General features: G+C 49.8%; 1 protein-coding gene across 1 annotated transcript; it reads right to left on the bottom strand.

The window, feature by feature from the left end:
• Positions 1 to 11,946: 11,946 nt before the first annotated feature.
• CDKN1A (cyclin dependent kinase inhibitor 1A) lies at positions 11,947 to 19,929 on the bottom strand. Its single transcript, XM_063096911.1, has 3 exons — positions 19,842 to 19,929; positions 14,759 to 15,214; positions 11,947 to 13,474 (listed from the first exon to the last, which is right to left on the bottom strand). Exons 2-3 carry the CDS (start codon positions 15,201 to 15,203, stop codon positions 13,425 to 13,427), a joined length of 495 nt encoding a protein of 164 aa, XP_062952981.1. The 5' UTR covers positions 15,204 to 15,214; positions 19,842 to 19,929; the 3' UTR covers positions 11,947 to 13,424.
• Between the last annotated feature and the right edge of the window lie 2,824 nt (positions 19,930 to 22,753).

Raw genomic sequence — 22,753 nt, 5'->3', positions numbered from 1 at the left:
GGACCTTCTGCTCTCCAGCGAGGGACTCTCTTCACTCTGGGAACACAGTCAGGTTGGATTTTAAGACCCAGCCCCAGGATCTCAAGGCATCCTCAGCTCATTTGCCCCCACTTCCCCCACCCCCCCACCAGCTCAGCTCCTGACCATGGAAATACAAGGGGCATGCAGAAGGCAGGGGTGGTCGCAGCCCTCTCTGAAGGAGCCTGAGTGCCATGGGGGCCCACGGGTAGTGAGAGCTCAGCCTGGCCTTGCCTTCAGCACCAGCCGCAGGGGAGAAACCTGCCAGCACAGACCAAGTGTGCCACAAAAGTTAGATCCAGGCGCTTTTGGAAAGAGTGGAGTTAATTTTAAAATACGGTGTTGCTGGACCTACACTGAGCTCAGAAACTAAGTTTTTCAAAAACGGAATCAATGAACTAGGATCAAAGGCAGTAAAACCATTTTAAGATTAAGAAAGTTTTCATACTCACTGATTTTCAGCTCCCTGCAGATGCTTGAATTTATTTCACAATTGGGTAAGCCCTGAAGCAAAATACTGTGTTCTGGGGTGCAGAGCCAAGAGCTGGGGCTCAAGCTAGGAGACCTGGGTCTCCCTGCCTGCAGCTACTGGCTCCAAAATATCTCCAGAAGGAGCTTAGGTGGGCAGGCTATCCCACAGGAAACCAGGGCCATGGAGCTTGTTTAGAAGCTGCATTTGTGTAGCGCTTTACATAAGGTAGAGAAAACCTAAGTTACATCGAAGACTGAGGAGAGGCACAAAAGAGATGGGTCCCCTCAAGCCTCCTCTTAGAATTGTCACGGTGGTAGCGGCCCTGGGCAAGGCATTTTCTTTTCTGGTTTACTGAGCAGGCAGTATGACCTGGAGTCACCAGCGGGGATATCCTGGCTCCTCACCATTTCCTAAGGGTGTGACCTCAGGCAATATCTGGCCCATATCTGTGTTCACCTGAAGCTTTGTTAGATAGTCTTCAGCAGGCTAATAACTTTCCACCTGACATGTCTGCATCCTTCTGGTTTTCTTCAGCACCACAGGAATTTATTCGACCCGGCAAGGAACAACCTGGAATTGGCCCTGGAGGCAGCTCTAAATCAGCAACAGACAGTCATGTCAGTAGGTGAGTACCCCAGAGAGACAATTCTAGGGCATGTTCCACATGGTTTACTCAGAGGCTCCTTGGCAGGTTTAAGCTCCAGCTGCGCATAGTAGAACTTGCTGACCAACACCTTTACTGGCTTTTTCCTTTCCTTTCTCACATCCTCCACTCTCCTGCTTGTGCTTCCAGGGACTGTGTAAAGCTAGGGCTTACAAACCCCTCAAGTCTGTTGCACAGATTGGGTCACAAACCCTCCACACGCAGGTCTGTGAGCTAGGTAACAGGAAAAAAAAAAAGGTTCTGGGAGCCGTGGGTATAGAAAAATGAATGGGTTTTAATCAGATCTAGGAGCAACTGTCCTAGTGGCTTCTCTGAGAGTTCTGAGAAAATTGTGTCCATACACGATTTTCATTAAGTAGTAACAAGGAACACCTGAGGATATTTACAGCAAATGCTCAGCAAGATTCTGAACATCCGAGGGGCCCTGACATTTTCCTACTTTTCCCAACAATCCACCCCTTCAGGGTACCTCACCATACAATTTACGCGTTCAGAATCTTCCGCGATGTTCCCTTAGCAAGGATAAGTGACCCTTACATTCATACAACCTATCGTCTGTCCAATATGCTTTAAGGCTTGTCCTAAAGGTTTGTCCTGTAGTTTTGTTCTTTCAACCATTAGGCACACATGTCCGGTTAGTAGTCATCATTGGTATGAAATTCAGTGTATATTCAGTAAGCCAGCACATCGGTCACATGAACGTATGTCTGTATCCAGTTGACTCTGGTGCCCGCAGCCAGAGCACTATGAAAAGACAGAAGGGTTATTGGTACCAATAGGGGGAGTTCTCGCCCCTCTGGTAAGACACATGCTAGTTTGCCATCCTGGGAAAGGATGGTTGCAGGAACAGGTATCTTACCTGGTTTATGACACCATACATTATCTGCTAGTACTGTTGGATCTGTAGGTTCTATATGTAACAGTATAGGGGACTCATCACTGGCCATAATGATAATACAAATGTGCCCTTTGGAACAGAGCGCTTATCTGTTCCAGGCCATGTTACCTTTACTCGAGGAGGCCAAGTACTTGTCACCCAAGGTGAAATTTGCACGTCTTCTTCTAGTCCTTTCTCCCAAGGCCCTATTAGGACTACCCAGCATATATGGGGGGCTTCTATTTTCCAAGGCCATTCCCATTGTACTGTCTGTCACTGTTGTAAACAGGTTGGGGCTGGTAAGAGAATATTTCCATTCTTGCCATATCCTGGCTTCAAAAGCTCATCTCTAGTAGTGACTTGCAGTTGTATAGGTGCTGCAGCCCTGTGCAACAGAGCTTCCACTGGAGAGGGCCCGCCCTTGCGGGGTCTCTCATTTAGAATCCTGACTATTGGCCATAACTGCCATGTCCACCCCTTCAGGGATGGGGGTTGGGCAGCTAGCCTTAGCCCCTTTTTTAAAAGACCATTGTATCGCTCAATCATCCCTGCTGCCTGGGGATGATATGGCATATGTAACTTCCACTGAATAGACAACTGGGAAGCCTACTTCTGAACCTCATGTCCCATAAAGTGGGTTCCATTGTCACTCTCTCTGACTATAGGCCGTCCATACATGGCCACAAGGTTATTCTGTGTCTTCACAGTGTTTACCTGGTCTGGGGCCTTACAAGGCCCTACAAACAGAAGACCAGTAGCTGTATCAACAGCACTGAAGATGTATCTGAAATTCTCTGACCTTGGCAGTGGTCCGACAAAGTCCACTTGCCATCGAGTCAGGGGCACACTTCCTTGAGTTATTTGCCCATCTATATGGGGTACCCACCATATAGGGTGTGGACTCTCGAGCACATACTGGACAAGCATGACAGGCATTCACTACATCTTCCCATTTTATAGGCAGGGCCCATCTTTGAGCCGCCATCCACATGGTTTTGCTGCCAGCATGCTGCATCTGTTGGTGTAACCATTGGGCTACAGCAGTAGCTGGGGCCCTCTCCAGCCATCTTACCTTAGCCAAGGCATCAGCTTCATCATTTCCTGGACTGGCTAAGGGAAATGTCCTGTGACATGAAAAAGGGTTACTTCTTTCTCATGCCCCAATTCCCATAATTCTTGCCACATGGCTTGTCCCCACAGTGGTCGGTGGCCTATCATCACCGTTGATATTTCCAAGTAGACATCCAAAGGGTTAAACCTTTGTACACAGCCCAGCTGTCAGTACAGATGGTTAATGGCCCAGGCTCATTTTTTATTACCATCCATACTGCTCTCAATTCTGCCCATTGACTGCTTTGCCCTGTACCATTTTCATACCACATGGTATCTGTTAAGGGCTGGACAGCAACAGCTGTCCCTGATGCTGAGGGTCCCATGCTAGAGCAATCTGTATACCAAGCTTGTTCTGTGATAGGTCCCTGTCCCTCATGGAAGGGTGTAGCCTCCACCTCCAAGGGTAAGGTTTGTGTCAAAGTTTCCTCCACAACCTCTACTGGGCCTAGCACAGCTTGCAACTCTTTGGACAGAGGACTTGTTGACACAGTGCTTCTTTATTCTATATATGCTCCCCATTTAGACAGTGGGAGTCTGAGCTACACTTGTTTTAGGGTTGGTTGCCCATGTGTGCAGCCAACCTAGTATGGGATATGTTGTCCTTACTAGGACTTTGGCAGGTCCTGTGATAGCTTCAGTGGCCATCAAGCCGAGTATACAGCTGCTAGCTGTTTTTCTATTAGAGAATAGCATACTTCAGTACCCTTCCAGAGCTGAGACCAGAATCCTACAGGTGTTCAGAATCGGTCTTGTTTCTGCCACAAACCCCATCCTAACCCCTCTTGGGTAATATTTACGCCTAATTCAAAAGGTTTAGTGGGATCAGCCACTTGTAAAGCCTGCACTTGCTATATTGCCCTTTTTGTAGACCAGTAAACCTGTTCTACTTCCTCAGTCCAATTTCCTTTCTTTGTTAGTGCATACAGCAGGTGCACCATTTGAGCCATATGGGGTACAAAAGCTCTCCAGTACCCCACAAGTCCCAAATATGTCTGTAGCTGAGCTACAGTTGTGGGTCAAGGGTATGCGTGTATCTTGTCTACAATAAATTCTGGGATGACCCTCGTCTTACCCAACCAGACCACTCCTAAGAATGTGACTGACAGCCCAGGTCCTGTACCTTGGCTGTGTTCACAGCCCACATTGTTCCAAATGGCTTAGCAGCGCTGGAGCTGCCTGGGTTAAATCTGTAAGAGAATCAGAGGTTAACAACACATCATCAATGTAATGAAACATTGTAACCATGCTGGGCTTTGTCCACTTGGCTAGGTCCCCAGCCACCAAACCATGACAGATGGTTGGGCTATACAGATAACCTTGGGGCAATACTTGAAAGGTCCACTGCCTCCCTTCCCAGGTGAAGGCAAACTGATCTTGGCTATTGGCTGAGATTGGAATAGAGAAGAAAGCATTTGCAAGGTCCAATACATAATGATAAGTTCCCAGCTGAGTCATCAGCTGATCCATCAAGTCCTTAACCGAGGGCACAGCTGCATGCAAAGGAGGCACTACTTTGTTTAGTTCTCAATAGTCTACAGTCATTCTCCAGGTACCATCAGGTTTTTTCACTGGCCATAAGGTTATTCTGCGTCATTAAATGGGCTATGAACTGGATGAATAATGCCAACTTTTTCTAATTCCAATATAGTGGCACCTATCTCTGCATGTCCTCCTGGTAGGCGATACTGCTTTACATTAACCACACGTCTTGGCTGGGGTAACACCTGTGGGTCATGTTTAGCATATCCCCATAACACAGGCTTTATTGTCCGTATCTGTATCTGAAACTCTCCAACTGTTGTTTGCAGGTGCAAGCCATAAAGTACATCCAGACCCAAGATGTACTCAGTTACTGGGGATATATATACAGTGTATACATGAGGGGCAATTGTCCAATGCTTAATGGCAGTGACACAGCTTTGACTTCAGTAGTATGTTCTCCATATCCATCTATATGAACTGTGGCCCCTGGAAACTTATCTGGATTGCCATATATCAGGCTACATTCTGCGCCAATATCCACCAATGCCAAAACACGCTGCACATTAGTCCTTGACCAGTATATTGCCAATTCAACGTGAGGCCTCCGGTCCTCGCCTGCCCTCAAAAGAAGAGTACCTTGGCCTGCTCCCTAATCGAACTGGAACATTTCATCCGCCTCCTCAGAAGCAATCAAAAAATCCTTTAAGTCCACTGAGCGCACTTTGCTACCTGTTTCTGGACATTTAGTGAAATGCTGTTCAGGGCGTAATTGCTGCCACAAGGCAAACGACCGCATTTGGCTGCCAGTCAATTTTCTTGCTATCAACTCCTGCTGCAAGCAAGTCAAGCCACATCTGCTTATGGCTAGTCTTGCTTGGTCCCCTCAGGATAAGATCCTGATCATATCTTAGGGGTTGGGTCTTAGCCACCTTCCAGACCTCTTTTGCTTGTCTTTTCTCCTCTACTTCACCCAGGCTGGCTATCATGGTCGTTACTTCATGTATAGGGTGACCAATGTATGGGGCCACTATGGCCATCAGTGACCCAAAGGATGTTGACGGGGCATTTTGCAGCACTATGTCTCTCATGCTGCCTGTAAAATTTTCATCGTCCGGGCCACGGGTGTTCACATTAAATGTGGACTGCCATATCCCCAGCTCCTGAACTATTTGAACCAAGTCAGTGTATGTTTGCCATTTACTCACAGTCCTCGGCAGTTCCCCAGCATTTGCCCACACGGTTTGGGCAGCTGCACTCACCCACTCCATTAAGGAGTGATTACCTGGCCCTTGTGCATATCTGCGGCTATTCTGCAGCCGCTGCCTCAGGGATGGGTACGTGATAATGGAGGCCAATTTTTTCGTCTCCTCAGCAGAGCACATCACACTATCCACCCTGAGGTCCCATAACTGCAGCAGCCAAGCAGCTAGGGGCTCCCCCTGTTTCTGCCGGAACTGTCTCCCTAAGTCAACTAATTCAACCTGGGTATATGGGACACAGGTAGTGAATTCAGTTACCTGTGGGTCACCCGCTGGTTGTCCACCTTGTCTTATAGGCTACTCATGTTTCAGTTTCTGGTGCACAACAGGTCGTGCCTGAAGATGCAAAGTCTCCTCCAACTCACCACTGGGTTTGTCGTTCTTCCAGGTGTGAGAGTCAGGGGTGCCCAGTTGCAGCATGTCCTCCGGGCAGATTATCCGTGCTTCCAACAGCTCTGCTTTCTTCTTTAAGTCTCGATCCGTTTGTATCATAGTGAGCAGTAGCCAGACTCCAGTCAGCAGAAAAGTGGCCAGAGGGCACAACATATTCAGGAGTAGCCACATTTCCTCCCCCTCCCAAGGGGCTCTCCGAGGCCACACTGCTTCATGGAGTGCCTGGTCTATGCTGACTTGTGGTATAGCAAGCAGCAACCAGATCCTGGGCAACAGGAGAGTAGCCAGAGGGCACAACATATTCAGGAGTAGCCACATTTCCTCTCTCTCCAAGGGGCTTTTGGCTCCTGTACCTGCTCAAATACCCTGCCGACTACGCCAATTATAAAGCTAGGGCTTACAGACCCCTCGAGTTTGTTGCACAGATTGGGTTACAAACCCTCCACACACAGGTCTGTGAGCTAGATAATAGAAAAAAAAGGTTCTAGGAGCCGTAGGTGTAGAAAATGAATGGGTTTTATTCAGATACTAAGAGCAACTGTCCTAGCGGCTTCTCTGAGAGTTGTGAGAAGCGCTGTGGATCAGAGCTATTAGTCTTTCATACTTAAGTCCATAACGCTGGACACCTGGGTGCCATACACAACGTACATTAAGTAGTAACAAGGAACACCTGAGGACATTTACAGCAAATGCTTGGCAAGGCTCTGAACATTCGAGGGGCCCTAACGTTTTCCTATTTTTCCCAACAGACTGCCTCCCAAGTAAACCACTTGCACACAAGTCTGTCTCAGGTTGCTTTTGGGGGATTAAAACAACAACAACAACAACAACAACAAAACACTAAGAAAGTCGGTACCAGAAATGGCAGAAAGCAGGATGGGCATCTGAAAATGGATCTGCCAGCAGTGAGCTGAAAATGAGGACCCAAATGCTGGTGGTGAGGTGGTGATAAGCCCTGGCAGGCAGCTGCATCCTCATGTCTAAGACTCAGCTGTGTGTGGTGCATTGGGATGAGGTACAGGTGGAATTCCAGGGACAACACTGACTTATGCAATAGGTCTAACATTTGAAAGGTACAGAGCAATGGAATTGTAAGGATTGTGGAGTCGGGTGGCTTTTGTTCTCTGCCCTAGATGCCTTGAAGAAGGAGAATGACAGGCTCACCTAAGGGCATGTTGTGGGAGACAGAACTCCAAAACAGAATTCTAAATGACCTTCATCTCTTGTAGCCCAAGGGTAGGCTGTGCTGAAAATTGGGCCCAGGATCTGATTGTAAGTGGTGGAGCTTCAGGAGAGACTAATTGCACAGCCCCAGAAGCCTTCCTATCCTAGGGACAGGACCCTGGTAGGGAAAGTGGGGCAGTGAGACCTTGATGGAGATATCTGTATGGATGCACGTGGGATCCTCGTACCTCCAGCTTCCCCTGAACCCTCTAAGCCTGAAGAAGTGCCTCCAGCCTTGCTAGAGAACCGTCTCCTGTCACCTGAAGACCACACAAAGGACTCACCTGAGGTGGATGACTCACAAGGTGATTCTTATCTTCCTCAAGATCCACCCCTCCTTCCCTCACTGCCTCTAGACCAGGGTCAGCAAACATTTTCTTAAAGGATAAGGTAGTAGATATTTTAGACTTGCAGCCTGTGTGGTCTGTTGCAACTACTCGATTCTACTCTTGCACTACTTAAAACAACAGTGCAAAACCGACCATAGACAGTATGTAAACAAAGGGGTGTGTCTGCATTCCAGTACAACTTCCTATATGAAAACAGACAGCTGGTCCACGGAGCTGTGGTTTGCCTACCCCTTCTCTAGACCAGTAATTAGGGTCAGGTCTTAGCATTGCCCAAGCAGGAAAGTATAGTCCCTGTTACTGGAGGAAATAGCTTATTCATCACAAAAGCTGCAAGTCTGGTTGATATGTATTAGTAGAAGCAAGGAAACTCATACAGGAGGAGATCTTGAGAGTGAGGGGCTGGGGCTGGGGTAGACAAGGAATACAAAGCTAGATAAAGAGAGTTTTTATAGATGCTCTCTTGCTGGACTCAGAATTTAACATCCTGGCAAGACCACCTGGAGCTGGTCTTAACACACTGCTGCTTTAATTGGTCCTTAAAGCTTAGACACAATGATGGCTTACAATGAAGTGGCAATGCTGAAACTGCCTTGGAAGAATACTAAGGAGGGGTTAGAAGGCTCAGAAAGGAGGGCTCAAAAGACCCTGCATTCTCAAAGTAACAAAGAGTGTACTAGAGAGGAGCTCAGTGCTGGCTGTCCTCTGTAGGCGAGGTTGACTGTGGAGATGCTGCCATGGAATGCCAGGGACACTGTCAGTGGAGACACTAAGATTCTGGAATATCAGAGGTCACATAGGGCCTTAATCATCAGAAGCAAGGCAGACACAATTACTACAATAGGCAGCAAGGCCTGAATAGTAACCAGGGGTCCTTGATCTGCAGGGCTCTGTGGCAGCGGTGTCCTCAGGCACAAGAGATGAGCTTCTAAAGAGGGTATTGCTTGACTTAACCATAAGAGGTCAAGGATGGGTGAGCAGAGACTGATGTCAGCTGCCTGATGGAAAATTGCAATCTCTCACCTAGTTTCCTGATTTGAGCCGTTGTCAGACCCAGGACCCACTGATTAAAGAGAAAGACCCAAAATGCCACTTTAAGTACATAAAATAAATATTTCTTCAATTCTTCCCCAAAGTGCCCTTTGGCTATTTCCAGAATAGCTGTACAGTGTGGAAAAGGGAATAACCAATCTTCTGAGAGCTGTTGGATACAGGGTCTGAGCTTATGCTGGTACAGGTGACCCACAATACCATTAGAGCCTCCTCTGAGAGTGAGGGACATACGAGGCCAGGTGGTAAATGGAGTCCTGGCCAAGTTCATCTCTGAATGGCTCCAGTGAGTCTCCGGACCCACTCTGTGGTTATTTCCTAGCCCCTGAGTACAAATTGGAATATATATACTTAGCAGTTGGCAGAATTCTCACCTTGGTTCCCTAATCTACAGAATAAGAGCCATTATGGAAAGAAGGATCAAATAGAAATCTCCCAATTATCCTAGTGGTCAAGACAGTAAATCAGAAACAATACCACATCCCAGATGGAACTGCAGAGATTAGTGATACCCTCAAAGACTTAAAGGATGCAGAAGCGGTCCCCATCACATCCTCATTTGATCTACCCCATATCGCTCGTGTAAAAACCAAATGGAGCATCGTGATGGATGGTTATCCACATGGTAGCCCTGATTACAGCCATTTCTATCAGATATGGTATTTTTACTAGAATAGTCTACACAGCCTCTGACTGTAAGAAGCTAATAATAGGATGTGAGACCATGAATGTAACTTACTCCATCTTGAAAGCTCTCACCACTTGCTATGTCCTTTGTGTGAAGCCTGCCCACAGAAGTTATACAGTAATTAGGGGTAAGGTAGTTAGAACAATAGGTAGAAACAGCTTGCTGACTATAAAGAAGGGACTTAATGATTAAGTACTGGTGTGACAACAGCCGATCTGGCTACCTGCATCACAAGACTACCCAAAACAATAATCATTGTCCTAAGTACTGACATTAGCTTGTGTCTTAGTAATTGCTTCTTGGCTTTTTCCACTGCTTTGTGTGAACTGCCTGTATAAACTTGGGCTCAGCAAGGTGGTGGTGCAGAGAAACTGCATAAGATCCTGGGTCTCGGTCCACCTGATCTACTACCCTGTAAGTAAATTACCCTCTTAATTACAATTCTTTGCCTTACTGCATGGAAGTGATTGTTTCATTTTTTGGTCTCAAGATATCCTCTCAGTTTGGTGGGCATTTTGTCTTTGCTCCACCTTTAGACATGGCAAATGAGTTCTTTTCAATCCATATCAGGATGAGGGTCAAAAGCGTTCACATTCACATTCCCTACAAAAATCCAGAGACTTATGTTCGTTAAGTTTTTTTGGTGGGGACCAGGGGGAGGTGTATTCGTCCATTTCTGTTGCTTATAACAAAATACCTGGAACTGGGCATTTTATAAAGAAAGTGAAATTTATTGCTTACAGTTTCCAAGGTTGGGAAGTCTAAAGTCTGGGGAACGCTCTGGTGAGGGTCTTGGTGTTGGCAACAGTGACGGCAGGGTATCACGTTGTCGAAATGGTGGAGCAGAGAGAGATTCTCTTTATATGCTTTCCTTTTAAAGCCCACAGAACCATGCCCAGGACCACCATTTTTAACCCATTCACTAGATATGGTCCTCAGAATCTAATCGCCTCTTCAAAGGCCCACCTTTCAATTACCATCATAAGATGTCCCACCCTCAACAGTTACAGTGGAAATTCAGCTTCAGTGAGCTTGTTGGGGGGGCGTCCAGTCTACAGCAGGGGGGTGGCTGGCTGGCTGGTATGGGGATCCAAACCCTTGTCGTCAGTTAACTTCTAAGTGATCAAGTAAACTGGGAAATGCTGGGACATTCCCTCTATAGTAAAGGACAACTTATTATATTTTGTACCTCCTACCACTTTAATTTGGATTTTGGAGGCACCATACTAAATACTGCTCCAGCCCATTTGTTGGATGACTTGTATGCTGCCACATCTTAGTGGAGTCCAGAACAAGAGAGGGCTCTGTGATAGGTGCGTGATATTGAACAAGCACTTGGGTTATGTGGCCCAGCATATCCTATGGTACTGGACGTAACCATGGAATAAGTAGACAGTGTTAAGTCTTTGGAAAACCCCACTGGGAGAGTCTCATCTCAGAACTCCAGGGTTCTAGTACAAAGCCATGCCCTCCCTATACAGCAGAGAATTATCAACATTTGAAAAGTAGTTCTTGACCCACATTGTATCACTGAGAGCAAATAAATGATTATTGTGTTAAGCCACTAAGTCTTGGGGTGGTTAATTATGAATAGATAATCAGAACATGCGTGTAACAGTACTTTGTCCCTTTTATTGTTACATAATATCCCACTCTAAAAATATAACACAATGTACATGTCTATTCTTCTATTATGGACATTTCAGTCATTTCTAAATTGGGTCTGTTAAGAATAATGCTGCTAGGAACATTCTTGTATGTCTTTTGGTGTAAATATGTACTCATTTCTCTTGAGAACATACCTAGGAATAAAACTACTGGGTCATGGGGTAGACATGAGGGTAGACATCTTTAAAAGATAGTTTTCCAAAGTAGTTGAAACATTTCATACTTCCACCAGCAGGGTATAAGAGTTCCTGTTGCTCCACATCCCTGCCAACATTCAGCATTGTCAGTCTTTTTTATTTTTATTTTTTATACGGCCATTAACTTAAGTCTTATGTCAGTCTTTTTAATTTTAATAATTCTGGTAGGTGTATGGTGGTACCTTATTGTGGTTTTAATTTGCATTTCCCTGATGAGTAATCATTTTAACCTACACTATATTCTTTACTAAAAAAGATTACACAACAAACCAAAATATTGGCAGTGACAATTTTTGCAGAGGTGTGATATAGAATTTTTTTGCTGTTGTTTGTTTTTTGTTGCATGGTCTTTCTGTTTGCTAAGCTTTCTGTATTTTAAAAAAAATTTAAATGCTTAATTTATAAAAGTATTTTTTAAATTATGAAAACAAAACCCCTACCTATTTGTTGTTATAAGTGACAAGGTATAATGACCACAACAGTAATATTACAAGTAAAGTCACCAAGAAATATTTATTGAGCACCTTCTGTATACCCAGCACTGTGAGAAGAGCTGTGAAGGACACAGAGTAGGACAGGGCATGGTCCCTGCCCTTGAGAGGTTTACAGTCTGAGTGGAGAGACAGGGGAACCAGGACACATGGGGAACAGAGAGAAAACAGTCCAGGCCAGGATGTTACAGGAGTGGGACCATGTTTGGGGTCAGACCCACTAAGTGCTTTGTTACCTCCAGGGACTCAATGTTCAGTGCCAGGAAAGACAACTCCCTGTCCCATATTAGTCCACTTGGTGTGCCCTGTCCACAGCCTCTACTCCCGCCATCTTACAAGGCCTGACTCCTTGTTCACCTGCTACTCAAAGTGCAATGAAATGGGGAGGGACGGGGTGGATGAGGCAGGTCAGTGGATGACTTCCAGGGGCTGGAGTCTCCCTTCTAGAAAGATCCACTCCCCCCACCACACACCCCTAACACAGAGAGAGACCCCCACTCCAGGAGGCCTGTCTGACCACCAAGGCCCCCACCCCCAGAGTTGCTTGAGGTAGAACTAGAAGGCCTACTTCTTGTGTTCCTTCCCCTTCCAGTCCACTGAGTTGCGGGGGGGACAGATACCCAGAGCTGCCACCCAGGGCCGAGAGGGTACTGGAGGGAAGGACATGGGGGAGGGGGAGCAGCAGAGGGGACTTGGGAGCCCAGATGCAAAGTGGGGCAGCTGGGGCTCCTAGAAAAATACAGAAGCCAACAGGGTGGAAGACCAGACACTGACGCAGACCCCCTAGCGGGTGGCACAGGGAGCATGAAGGCAGGGAGAGGCGATTTGCTATAGGACCCCACCTTTCCCCTGCCTTCATAGGATCTAGAGGGGTACCAAGGACAAGAGGGTGTCAAGCCTCCAGCCTTGTTCTAGGCTGTGCCCACTTCAAGGTCACCCTGTCCAACCTTAGAGGAGGTGAGGGGACTCCAAAGTTTTTGATGATGCCCCCACTCAGCTGGGCCCCTGTCAAAGTGCTGTTTACTTCTCAAATGACAGGGAATTCAGGTCTGAGAATCCAGGAAAGGGGAGGAATTTCATAATATCCATGAGACAGTGAGAGGAGGGAGCCAGGCCCCTGCAGAGAACTACCTGGTGGGTGACAGTGGGGGAGGACATAGCTGGCATGAAGCCAGCCCTCCCTTACCTCCAGGAGAGAGGAAAAGGACAACACAGGATGAGGAGGCTTTAAATAATATTTCATATAATAAAAATACCCAGCACTCTGTTGAGCCTATCATTCTACTGCCTAAATTTTTTTTTAAATAATTCTAATGCCAGAGGCTGGGGGGGCAGGGAAGGCAAGATATGTACATGAGGAGTTTAAATTAAAACACAAATAATAATTAAGATGCACAAACTGAAAGACTAAAGGCAGAAGATATGGAAGGGGTCTTCCGGGCCCCTTTGTTTCCAGGAGTGTGAGACCTCCAGTGGGCAGATTAGGGCTTCCTCTTGCATAAGATCAGCCGGCGTTTGGAGTGGTAGAAATCTGAGGAGAGAGAACAGAAGTCAGCTAGGCCGGGAGGAAGAGGGCCCGGCAGAGCTACCCACTCAAGGCAAACTGCAGGGACTAGGATACCCCTGCCTAGGGCCAAAGAGACATACTGCTAAGTGCAGGGAAGAGCTCTGGGAACTTCCACCGTCTCCCAGGGGGTTTCAACAGAGCACCCCGCTGTGCTTCACAGATGTGACTGATAAGGGCACCTAAATCCACGGGTCTGCTCTAAGCCCGCAGGAGCCACCAGTCTGTGTGGTTATTTAAATCGACCAGAATAAAATAAAATGAAAAACTCAGTTCTTCAGCCACACTAGCCACATGTCAAGTACTCCACAGCCGTATGTGGCTAGTGGCCACTGCACTGGACATCTCCGTTATCGCAGAGAGTTCTACTGGACAGTGCTGATCTAGGGATCCCACTAGGTAATCTATGAAAAAGTACTCTGAACAATGCCTGGCCCAGATAAATGCTAGTTGTTGTTGTTATTATAACTAGTTCTGACCCAACTGCAAATTTGCCGTGGGATTCTTGCCTTCACCTCTCAGCCTCAGTTTCCTCACCTGCAAAATGAGGATAACAATGGTATGGTGCTATCAGGATTAAATGAAATGCTCTCTATAAAGGATGTAGTCAAGGGCCCAGTATAATAAGTGCTCAATGTCAGCACCATTCATTCATTCTTTATCACGCACCTACTATGTGCCAGACCCTGTTCCAAGTGCTGGGGTCTCAGCAATGAACGAGAGAGATCCAGGTCCCTTTCTCATGAGGCAGAGATGGACAATAGTAAGATAAGGAAGGAGCTACTGATAGTAAAAAAGTGCCAAAGAGAACAAAATAGGAAGGAAAGTGTGTGCATGTGATGGGGAAAGGGAGTAAAGTTTGGATAGAGCGGCCAGAAAATTATTATCCTTAGCCTTCTTTCTACTGTAAATCCACTGTGGGACCTTAGACAAATCACTCTACCTCTCTGACACTGTTTCCTGGCTCTAAGACAGTGGCAAGAATGTCTCATGGTACAGAATTGCCATAAGGACTAAATGAAATCCACCTAAGAAGCTTAGCAAAGGGCCTGGCATATAAGTTCCCAATAAATGTTAGCTAGTTGGTCTTGGCGGCAGACTTGCTGTGTGACCTCACGCAGGTTGCTTCCCCTCTCTGGACTGGTCTCCCTCTGCCTATGGAGCAAGCTGCACCAGACAAGTCAGCCCTAGGGACTATGGATTCTTAGAGTCCTAGTCCCTTGCAGTGTCCTTCCCTGCACTTGTCCTCACCTGTCATGCTGGTCTGCCGCCGTTTTCGGCCCTGAGAGGCTCCAGACCCACTCGGGGATCCCTCGGCCTGCTCGGGGGAGTGAGGCATGAGAGTACAGGACAGCAACAGGTCTACATGATCCTCCTGAGCTGTCCCCTGCAGCAGGGCAGACGAGGTGCTGGGCCGCTTGCCCCCTCCTAAGTCATCCCGGCCCCCTCGGGGCCCTGCAGGGAAGTAGAACTTGGGCAGGCCGAGGCCTCGCACGCGCTCCCAGGCAAAGTTGCCCTCCAGTGGTGTCTCGGTGACAAAGTCGAAGTTCCACCGCTCACGGGCCTCTTGTATGCAGCCTGCCATTAGCATGTCGCAGTCGCGGTGCAGCTGCTCGCTGTCCACTGGGCCAAAGAGGCGGCGGCACACCCTGCTGCTGCACGGGATCTGACGGGCATCCGGGGTTGGCTCTGACATGGCACCTGTGGCTGAGACACAAAGAAAGCCCCGGTCACTAGGGAAACTGGATCCTCTTGTACCTGGCCAGGCTTTGCTGTGTAACCTCAAGTGAGGTCTTCCTACCAGAGGGTCTCTCTGGATCCTTCCAGCTGATTTTCCACCACCTCTTTCCCACAGCCACCCACCCCCCAACAGATACTAGATGGGGGTAGAGCTCAGCCAGCCTGGCACCCCAAGGTCACAGGGGAGCAGGCAGCTGAAGGGCAAGCTTATGTCAACAAAGGCAAGTTTATTGCAATAGCAGGGATCAGGGTCCTGTTTACTACTAGGTATTATCAGCTAAAATCAATTTGTTTTCTCCCCTGAGGTATCCCTCATGGGTGTGAATGCCCCAAATACATGTGAATAACCAGAGCCCAGTAATTTCCTAATCCCAGGTCTGGCCAGGAGGTCAATTCCCAAATGAAGGATCAGGCTGACAGCTCCTCCAGCCTCCTAGATACCCCCCTTTCCCCCACCCCGCAGACGCCCAAGTGGGGCAACCTTGCTCTGTAAATTAAACCCTGGACTTTGAGGTAAAAAACTCCTGGGTTGTAGTCCTAGCTTTCCCACTTACTACCTAAACTTTTAAAAGCCACTTAATTTCTCTGGGCCTGAGTTTCCTCATCTATAGACAGGGTTCTGAAAGATTAAAGAGCATGGCTGTGGAAGCATGCTCAAGCAACTCGCCAGGGAGTCCATCTGGGCAAGACAGACGGAACAGAGTTCAGAGGCTGTCTCTTGGTGGTTAAGAGCGAGGGCTCTGGAGCTAGACTGCCTAGGTTGGAATCCAGGCTCTGCTGGGTGACCCTGGATGAGTGACTTAGCCTCTCTGGGCTCTATTTTCCTCATCTGTAAAATGGGAACAGTAATAGAGACTGTGTCAGAAGACAGATGTGAGGATTAACTGAGTTAATTTAGGTAGTGTGCTTAGAGCAGCACCTAGTATACAGAAGTGCCTGGAAAACAAGTGGTATTTCTCTCTCCCTTCAGTTCTAGCTGAGCCTCCTCCACATCGCTCCCCCCAGCCACTGCCTCCTTCAGACAGCAGCTGACAGGTGTTGTAGGCTGAGGGCCTTTCCCAAGGATGTCATCAGGCGGGTGGCCTAGGGGTGAGGAGGGGCTGGGCGGGGCAGAGCAGGGCGATGATTTCTCCTAGGCTGAGCCACATCCTGCCAGGCAAATCAGGTGATCTGAAGTCTAGACACCTTGCAGCCTCTGCCCTGTGTTACCTGAGTCCGAGGAACCCGTTTTGCAGGCGAAGAAAATTAAAGGTAGCTGATCTACCTGGCTCCTCTCCTCCCACTTCGGGGAGGGAAAACGAAGGGTGAGTTTGCCCATGGGGGAACCCTAGCATCTACCTGCCTTGCTTTGGCCTGACTCCAGGGCTGAGTGGCTGCATGACCTTGGCAGGGACTAGGTTTTGTTGGGGACAAGTCTCGACTTGCAGACTCTGAGAGTGAAAGCTCTGTTGAGTGGACTCCTGAGGCAGGGTGCCCTGGACCTGTGCCACACCCACCCCACTTCTCATGATGAGTGGAGCACACAACTCCACATCTCAGCTGGTTGAGAAGAGGCATTTGATTTCAGACCAATTTTAAAGGGCAGGAGCTTGAAGAGATATGAGACTTGCTCCCAAATCACACAGCTGAAGAAGTCAAAGGCCACTGCCCCATAAAGGGACCACACAGTGCAGTGGACAGAGCTCTCAAATAATCTTTGTCCACCCTCTTCAGGGCATGCATTAAGATTTATTTACATATTTTTACGTGCAGGAGCTGTACTAAGTAGTTGACAAATATCAATCCTCCTAAAAAGTGGATATATATTAGCTCCTTTTTACAGAAGAAGTAACCAAGACTGAGAGAAGTTAAATAACTTGTCCAAGGTCACACGGCTCACAAGTGGCACAACCAGGATTTAAGCTCAGGCCTATTTGTTTTGGGTCCTGTGCTCTAGTGTTGAGCCCTATCCCTCCTCTAATTTTGATGTTTGTTAACCAGAGAGGCCCATCAGAGTCACCTGGGGAGCTTTTTTGATATACAGATTGGTGGGCCCCTGCCTCCACAGACCAACTTATTCCGAATTGAAGGAGATTTAAGCAAGTGTTTGGCACAGTTCCCCAGATGGGCATTCTTGGGGTGCCAGCCAAGGCGGACACACTGATGTGTCTGAAATGGACATTCTGGATCTCAACGCCCCATAGCCACAAGGAGGAAGAGCCCACCAAGGGCTTTATCAAGGAGCTGGATATTCGTGGCTTCCAGGAGCTGAAGATGGAACCAGAATCTAGGCAGGGACCTTCTCCCCTCCTACCACTTCTTCCCTTAGGGTTATCATAGCCTCTCCTCCCGTCACAATCTGCTCTCACGCCTATTATCATAATTTCCAGCTCAGAAGAAACACGAAACACAAACCCTCGTTTTACAAACAAGCAACTGAGAATAGCTTCCTTTGTTGGCCTTTGTGCCTTAGACTTCAGCCACATTTTAATTCCCAAGCAAATAGCAAGAGTTCAGTAAATACTGTGGAACCAATGGGGTACTCTTTTTAATGGGCGGGGCGGGGAGGGGGGTCGGCTGCCTCGGATGGGCCCAGGAGTAGCGGCGGGAAGGGAAGGCGGGCAAGCGGCGCCCCGCGGGAAGGCGGGTTGGATATTCGCGCCGGAGCCGGGAGGGGGCGCTGGTCTCCAGGAAATCCCGCGCCGGGCGGGAGGCGCGTGGGCAGAGCCTGGGACAGCGGGAGGGAGTCGTGATGAGTCAGTTTCCTGCAAAGCGCTCCCCGCCCGCCAAAACTTCGCTTCCACTCCAGCTGCGCGTCACGCTGGGGTGGGGAGGGGGAAAGGAGGGAGGGGCCGGGGGCCGCGAACACGTCACTCTGAGCCGGCCGGGCTTCCGAAACTCCAGCCGCAGTTGGGAAACCACGCGCTCTCGGGCCGTCTCTGCGACACACGCGCGCGCGCACACGCACACTCGCTCGCGCGCGCACACACACACACTCGCGCGCGCGCGCACACACACACACTCGCGCGCGCGCGCACACACACACACTCGCGCGCGCGCACACACACACACACACACTCGCGCGCACACACACACACACACACACTCGCGCACGCACAGGCGCGCAGAGGTCTGGCCCCTCCACCTTATCTCCACGCCCAAAGCACAGGATGAGTCAGATCCCTGGAAAATAAAAATAGACGGGAGCAACGAAAACAAAACCGCTCGAAAGTCCTCCCAGAAACGCGACGCGGAGGGAGGGAAGGAGAGAGGAAGCTGCCTGAGCGTCCCAAACTGCCAAACTCAGTCCCAAGATTCTTTTCCGCATCAGGAGGGCGCAAGTGTCCCCCAGGGGCTCCGGACAGGGCGTACGCACTGTGGTCCTCCCCCACCCGAGGGGCGACTCGCCCTCCTGCTCCGCTCAGCCCGGTCGCCCTCGGAAAGGCAATTCTGGGCTAGGTCGGGGCGCCCCGAGCCCCCGAGGCGGCTGACGGAGGGTCTGAGCAGCGTCGTACCCGCCGCCCCCCGAAGCCCCACCCCGCGAAAATGTGACCGCTCTTCGCCTCCCGCCGAGGCGTGGGCTGCGCGGCCAGCCGCTCCGCAGTGCTGGGCTCTGCCGTCGCCCCGGAGTCCAGAGCCCGGACGTGAGGGCAGGCTGGGCCAGGGCTCTCCCGGCCACGGTGGGAAAGAGGTGGGTGGAACCCCTGCCTTTTCCGACTGACAGGCTGGAGAGGACACGCCCAGCGCGCCGCGGAGCAAGGACCGGACACCGGTCCCGAACCTCCCGCTGCCCCGGCTTCCCTGGTAACAGGCTGTGCCAGCCAAATAGGTCACTGTGTTGATGGGGGTAAGGGGGACAGAGGCCGCAAAGGGGCGGGGAAGGGGCTTCTGGGGCGCCTCTGTTCTCCAGCCGGGGCGTGGTTCTGACCTCACTCGTTCCGTCCCCCGGGGTCTCCTTGTCACAGTGAGTCACCTCCTCACTTGTCCTTAGGGGACGTGTCCTGGCACGTTCCCGAGGGCCGGGGACACAGCCTTCGCTGACCTCAGCGCCTAGCCGGGTGGCGGACAGGCGGCGTAGGGGACCTGGTCCTCAGAGGCCTGGGCCGGGGCTGTACAGATTGGATCAGAGAGCAGCTCCTCGACGGATCCCAGTTGAATTTACTCCACTCCATATCCCCCGTCCCTCTGGGACCCTCCGGGGACACGAGCTTTGTCCCCACGTCGCGACCGAGCTGCGCCTGGGACCCGGGCGCACCCGCCCCCAGAGGCGAGCTCCGGGGGCGGCTCGATCCACGCCTTCCCTCGCCCCAGCTGAGTCTCAAGGGGACGGGAGCGTGACAGGGGATCCCTCGTACTCTCGCTCCCGCTCTCCGCCTGGGGTCTCCGACACATCCTGACCGCCGTCACACGCGCACTTACAGACACACGTGTGCGCAAAAGCGAGCGCGCACAGACCCACGCGCGTGGTCCACCTGCCGCAGAGACACCTGCGAACACAGCACACACACCCGAGGACACGCACACACAGACAGCCACGGACACACGCGCGGACACTCTCGGCTCAGCTCAGAGCCGCCGACAGAGGGCCGGCTGGTGCCTGCCGCGACTCCCTCACCTGCTCTGAGTGTCTCAATGTCTCGGTGTCTCAGTGAATCCGACCGCGACTCTGACTCTCAAGGCACCGACCCGGCAGCTGCTCACACCTCAGCTGGCGCCGCTCGGCGCTGCCCTGATATAGCAACCGCCCCGCTCGGGCCCGCCTCCGGAGGCGGGACCAGCCGCTCGGCCCACCGCGCCTGGCGGCGCTCCAGCGGGCCGCCGGGAGCCTCGCGTGCTGCGGAGGGCACTGCCCTCCTCCCCCACCCCTCGCCTGGATTTGTCTCTTCACACATTTCCCCACGAATTGAGCCACAAGTCTGGCTTTTTTTTAGTTGGGGAGTGAAGTGGCACTCCCCAGGAGGGGACGGCGTTGTTAGCATGAGCCCCCTTTCTGGACCACCACTGACCAACTCTGGCCAAGGAGTGACCCAATGCAGCTGAAAAAATCAGGAGGGATGACATTAATAAACAGAAATCCATAAATAATAAAAATAATGCGCCTCTCTGCAATTCCCAGAAAGCCCCACTATCCCGCCACTATTCCCACTGACCCCTCACTAGACCACCTCTCCCAGAAGCACCTGGGGCACTCACGCACCCAACAAAACATCTGTGGGGCCAAAATGGGATTCAATCCCCTTATTTCACAGGTAAGGAAACTGAGGCCCATGGAACAAAAGTACGCAGTTGTTTGTCAAATGCCTCAGAGGAGGGAATTGGGGACACTTCTTAGAAAGGGCCAACCTGATCTCCAGGGAAATGGGGAAATCAGACATTGAACCAATCTCCCCACCCCTACACTCACTTCCCTCTTACCTCAACAGGAGAACCACTGCGATCACAGCGGATCTGATGGCTAGAAAGGGGAGAAGGATTTGGTGATGAGTTATCTCCTGGATATTCCCCACCCAGCCCACATATACTGCTGGGGAAACTGAGGCTCAGAGAAGGCCAGTGACGTGACTCAGATCACACAGCAAATAAATGGCTATGGTTGGAACACCGTCCTTTTGCCTCCTGCCCAGAGCTCTCTGCTTGCCGCCCTCTATTCCTTTGGCTCTAAAATGAGGAAAATGCCCAGTATCCCCTCATTTCCAGGTGGTTTACTAAGGTGACATTGATAAAGGACAATTCTGGAAGTGTTCACCGACAAGTACAGAGGTGAGTAAAGTGTCCATCTGCTCCCACCTATCCCCATACCCCTAACTTCTCTTGGACCTTACCTTTGCCTCCTTCCTTTACCTGAAACATCTGCAGTTTTGCTTTTTAAAAATTGCAGAGAATGGAGTGTTGAATAGAAATCCCACTAAAAAGTAGAATTCAGGCTTGAAGCAGCTACAATTACTGACATCTCAGGCTGTTCAGTGTCTGGAAATCTCTGCCCAGACATGCCCAGTTTTCTTCCTCTAACATAGCTGACCTCAGGGAGGATAGGCCTCCTTCTCCTCTACTGTAGGGATGGGAGCTCAGATAGGGGTGGAGGACATGGCACCAGACCCCCTCCCCGACTTGGCCCTGGAGTCAGGCCAGGATTGTAGCTGGACCTCAGGAATTGCCCCAGAAAGGCCGTGGCCCCACCCCCAGCTCTTGTCTCCACCTCCTCCCCCACCATTCATACTGTCCAAACGCTTGGTTTCAAATGTCCAACAAAGGACAGGCACATCCTCCTAGTACCTTGAATCCCCCCAGCATTCAGGCATTTTAAATAGACTTGACATTGTCTGTTTACTTTGGGGAAAAAAATTTTTTTTAATGAAGGCTTGTAGTGAATTATTTAAAGTTTTGTGGCACTGAGCTTCACAATGAAAAAATTCTTTGTGTTGTTGTTGGGAAGTAAATTTTTTAAAAACTTCTGGCTCACTACCACCACCACCACCACAACAGTATTCAACAAATACTTATTAAACACCTACTAAGTCTCTAGTACTGTTCAGTACTTTTGAAAAAATGTTTGCAACCATGCATTTGAATGTGTAGCCAGGCAAGTTCTTTGAGGGAGGACTTCTACCCTGAAGGGGGCAAGAGAGCAGGTTGTTAGAGGTCACACACAAAATCTGACTCCCAACGCACACACATATGCACACAGATGGACAACACACTAGATCCCAGGCCGATCCCAAGTGATCTGCTGCGAATCACATATTCCATTCAGAGAAACTCAGGCCAAGGTCTCCCCGGGGTCTCTGGGGGTCTCCTGTAGAGACCATCCCCTCCTTGCCCCAGAGCAGGCAGCCTCAAGGAAAAAAACAGCCACCAGCCTTTTCTATGCCAGGGCTCAACATGTTGGGACATGTTCCTGAGGGTCCGAGGGCATATCAGGACCACAGCCTGCTGCCTGGACACTCTCCTGGAAAGCAGGCAGCTTAGGGATGGGAGAAGACTCAGCCGGGGGCATGAGAAGGTACAGACCAGCCCCCATCCCAAAGCCTGGGAGTGAGGTAGGGGTTTGCGGGGGAGAAGACAGAAAGGAAAGGTGGAAAACGCAAGCCTGAAGAAAGAGGATTTGAGGAGGGCTCAATGGTGGCTGCAGGAGCTGCCCAGGAAGAGAGGAAGTGCTGGGAACAAAGTCACCATTTCTCAGAATAGGACCGGGGAGTCCCAAACAGGGCAGTCAGCTTTCAGAGGAATTCACCTCCACAGAGGCTCCCAAGAAGTGAGACCCCAGAGAAGAGGCAGAACAGAGATATATTACTGAGCAGAGGAAGCCCTGCTTGCTTTTCTTTAAAAAAAAAAAGAAGAAGAAAGATTCGCAGCTCCCACCCTGACCTGCTGAGAGCTTTACCCAGCCAGCACGAGGATTAGGACTGACCATACAGTAAAGCAGAGAAATGTGTAACAGAATTTGTGCCACACAAACACTTCCAGCCTCCCAAGACCACTGCCTAAGCCTGAAATTTCACCATTAGAAATTAATTCCTTTGGCATGAA

This window comes from Cynocephalus volans, chromosome 5, assembly GCF_027409185.1.
Source record: "Cynocephalus volans isolate mCynVol1 chromosome 5, mCynVol1.pri, whole genome shotgun sequence".
Classification (NCBI taxonomy): Eukaryota; Metazoa; Chordata; class Mammalia; order Dermoptera; family Cynocephalidae; genus Cynocephalus; species Cynocephalus volans.
This window is presented reverse-complemented; position numbering and strand designations above follow the sequence as displayed.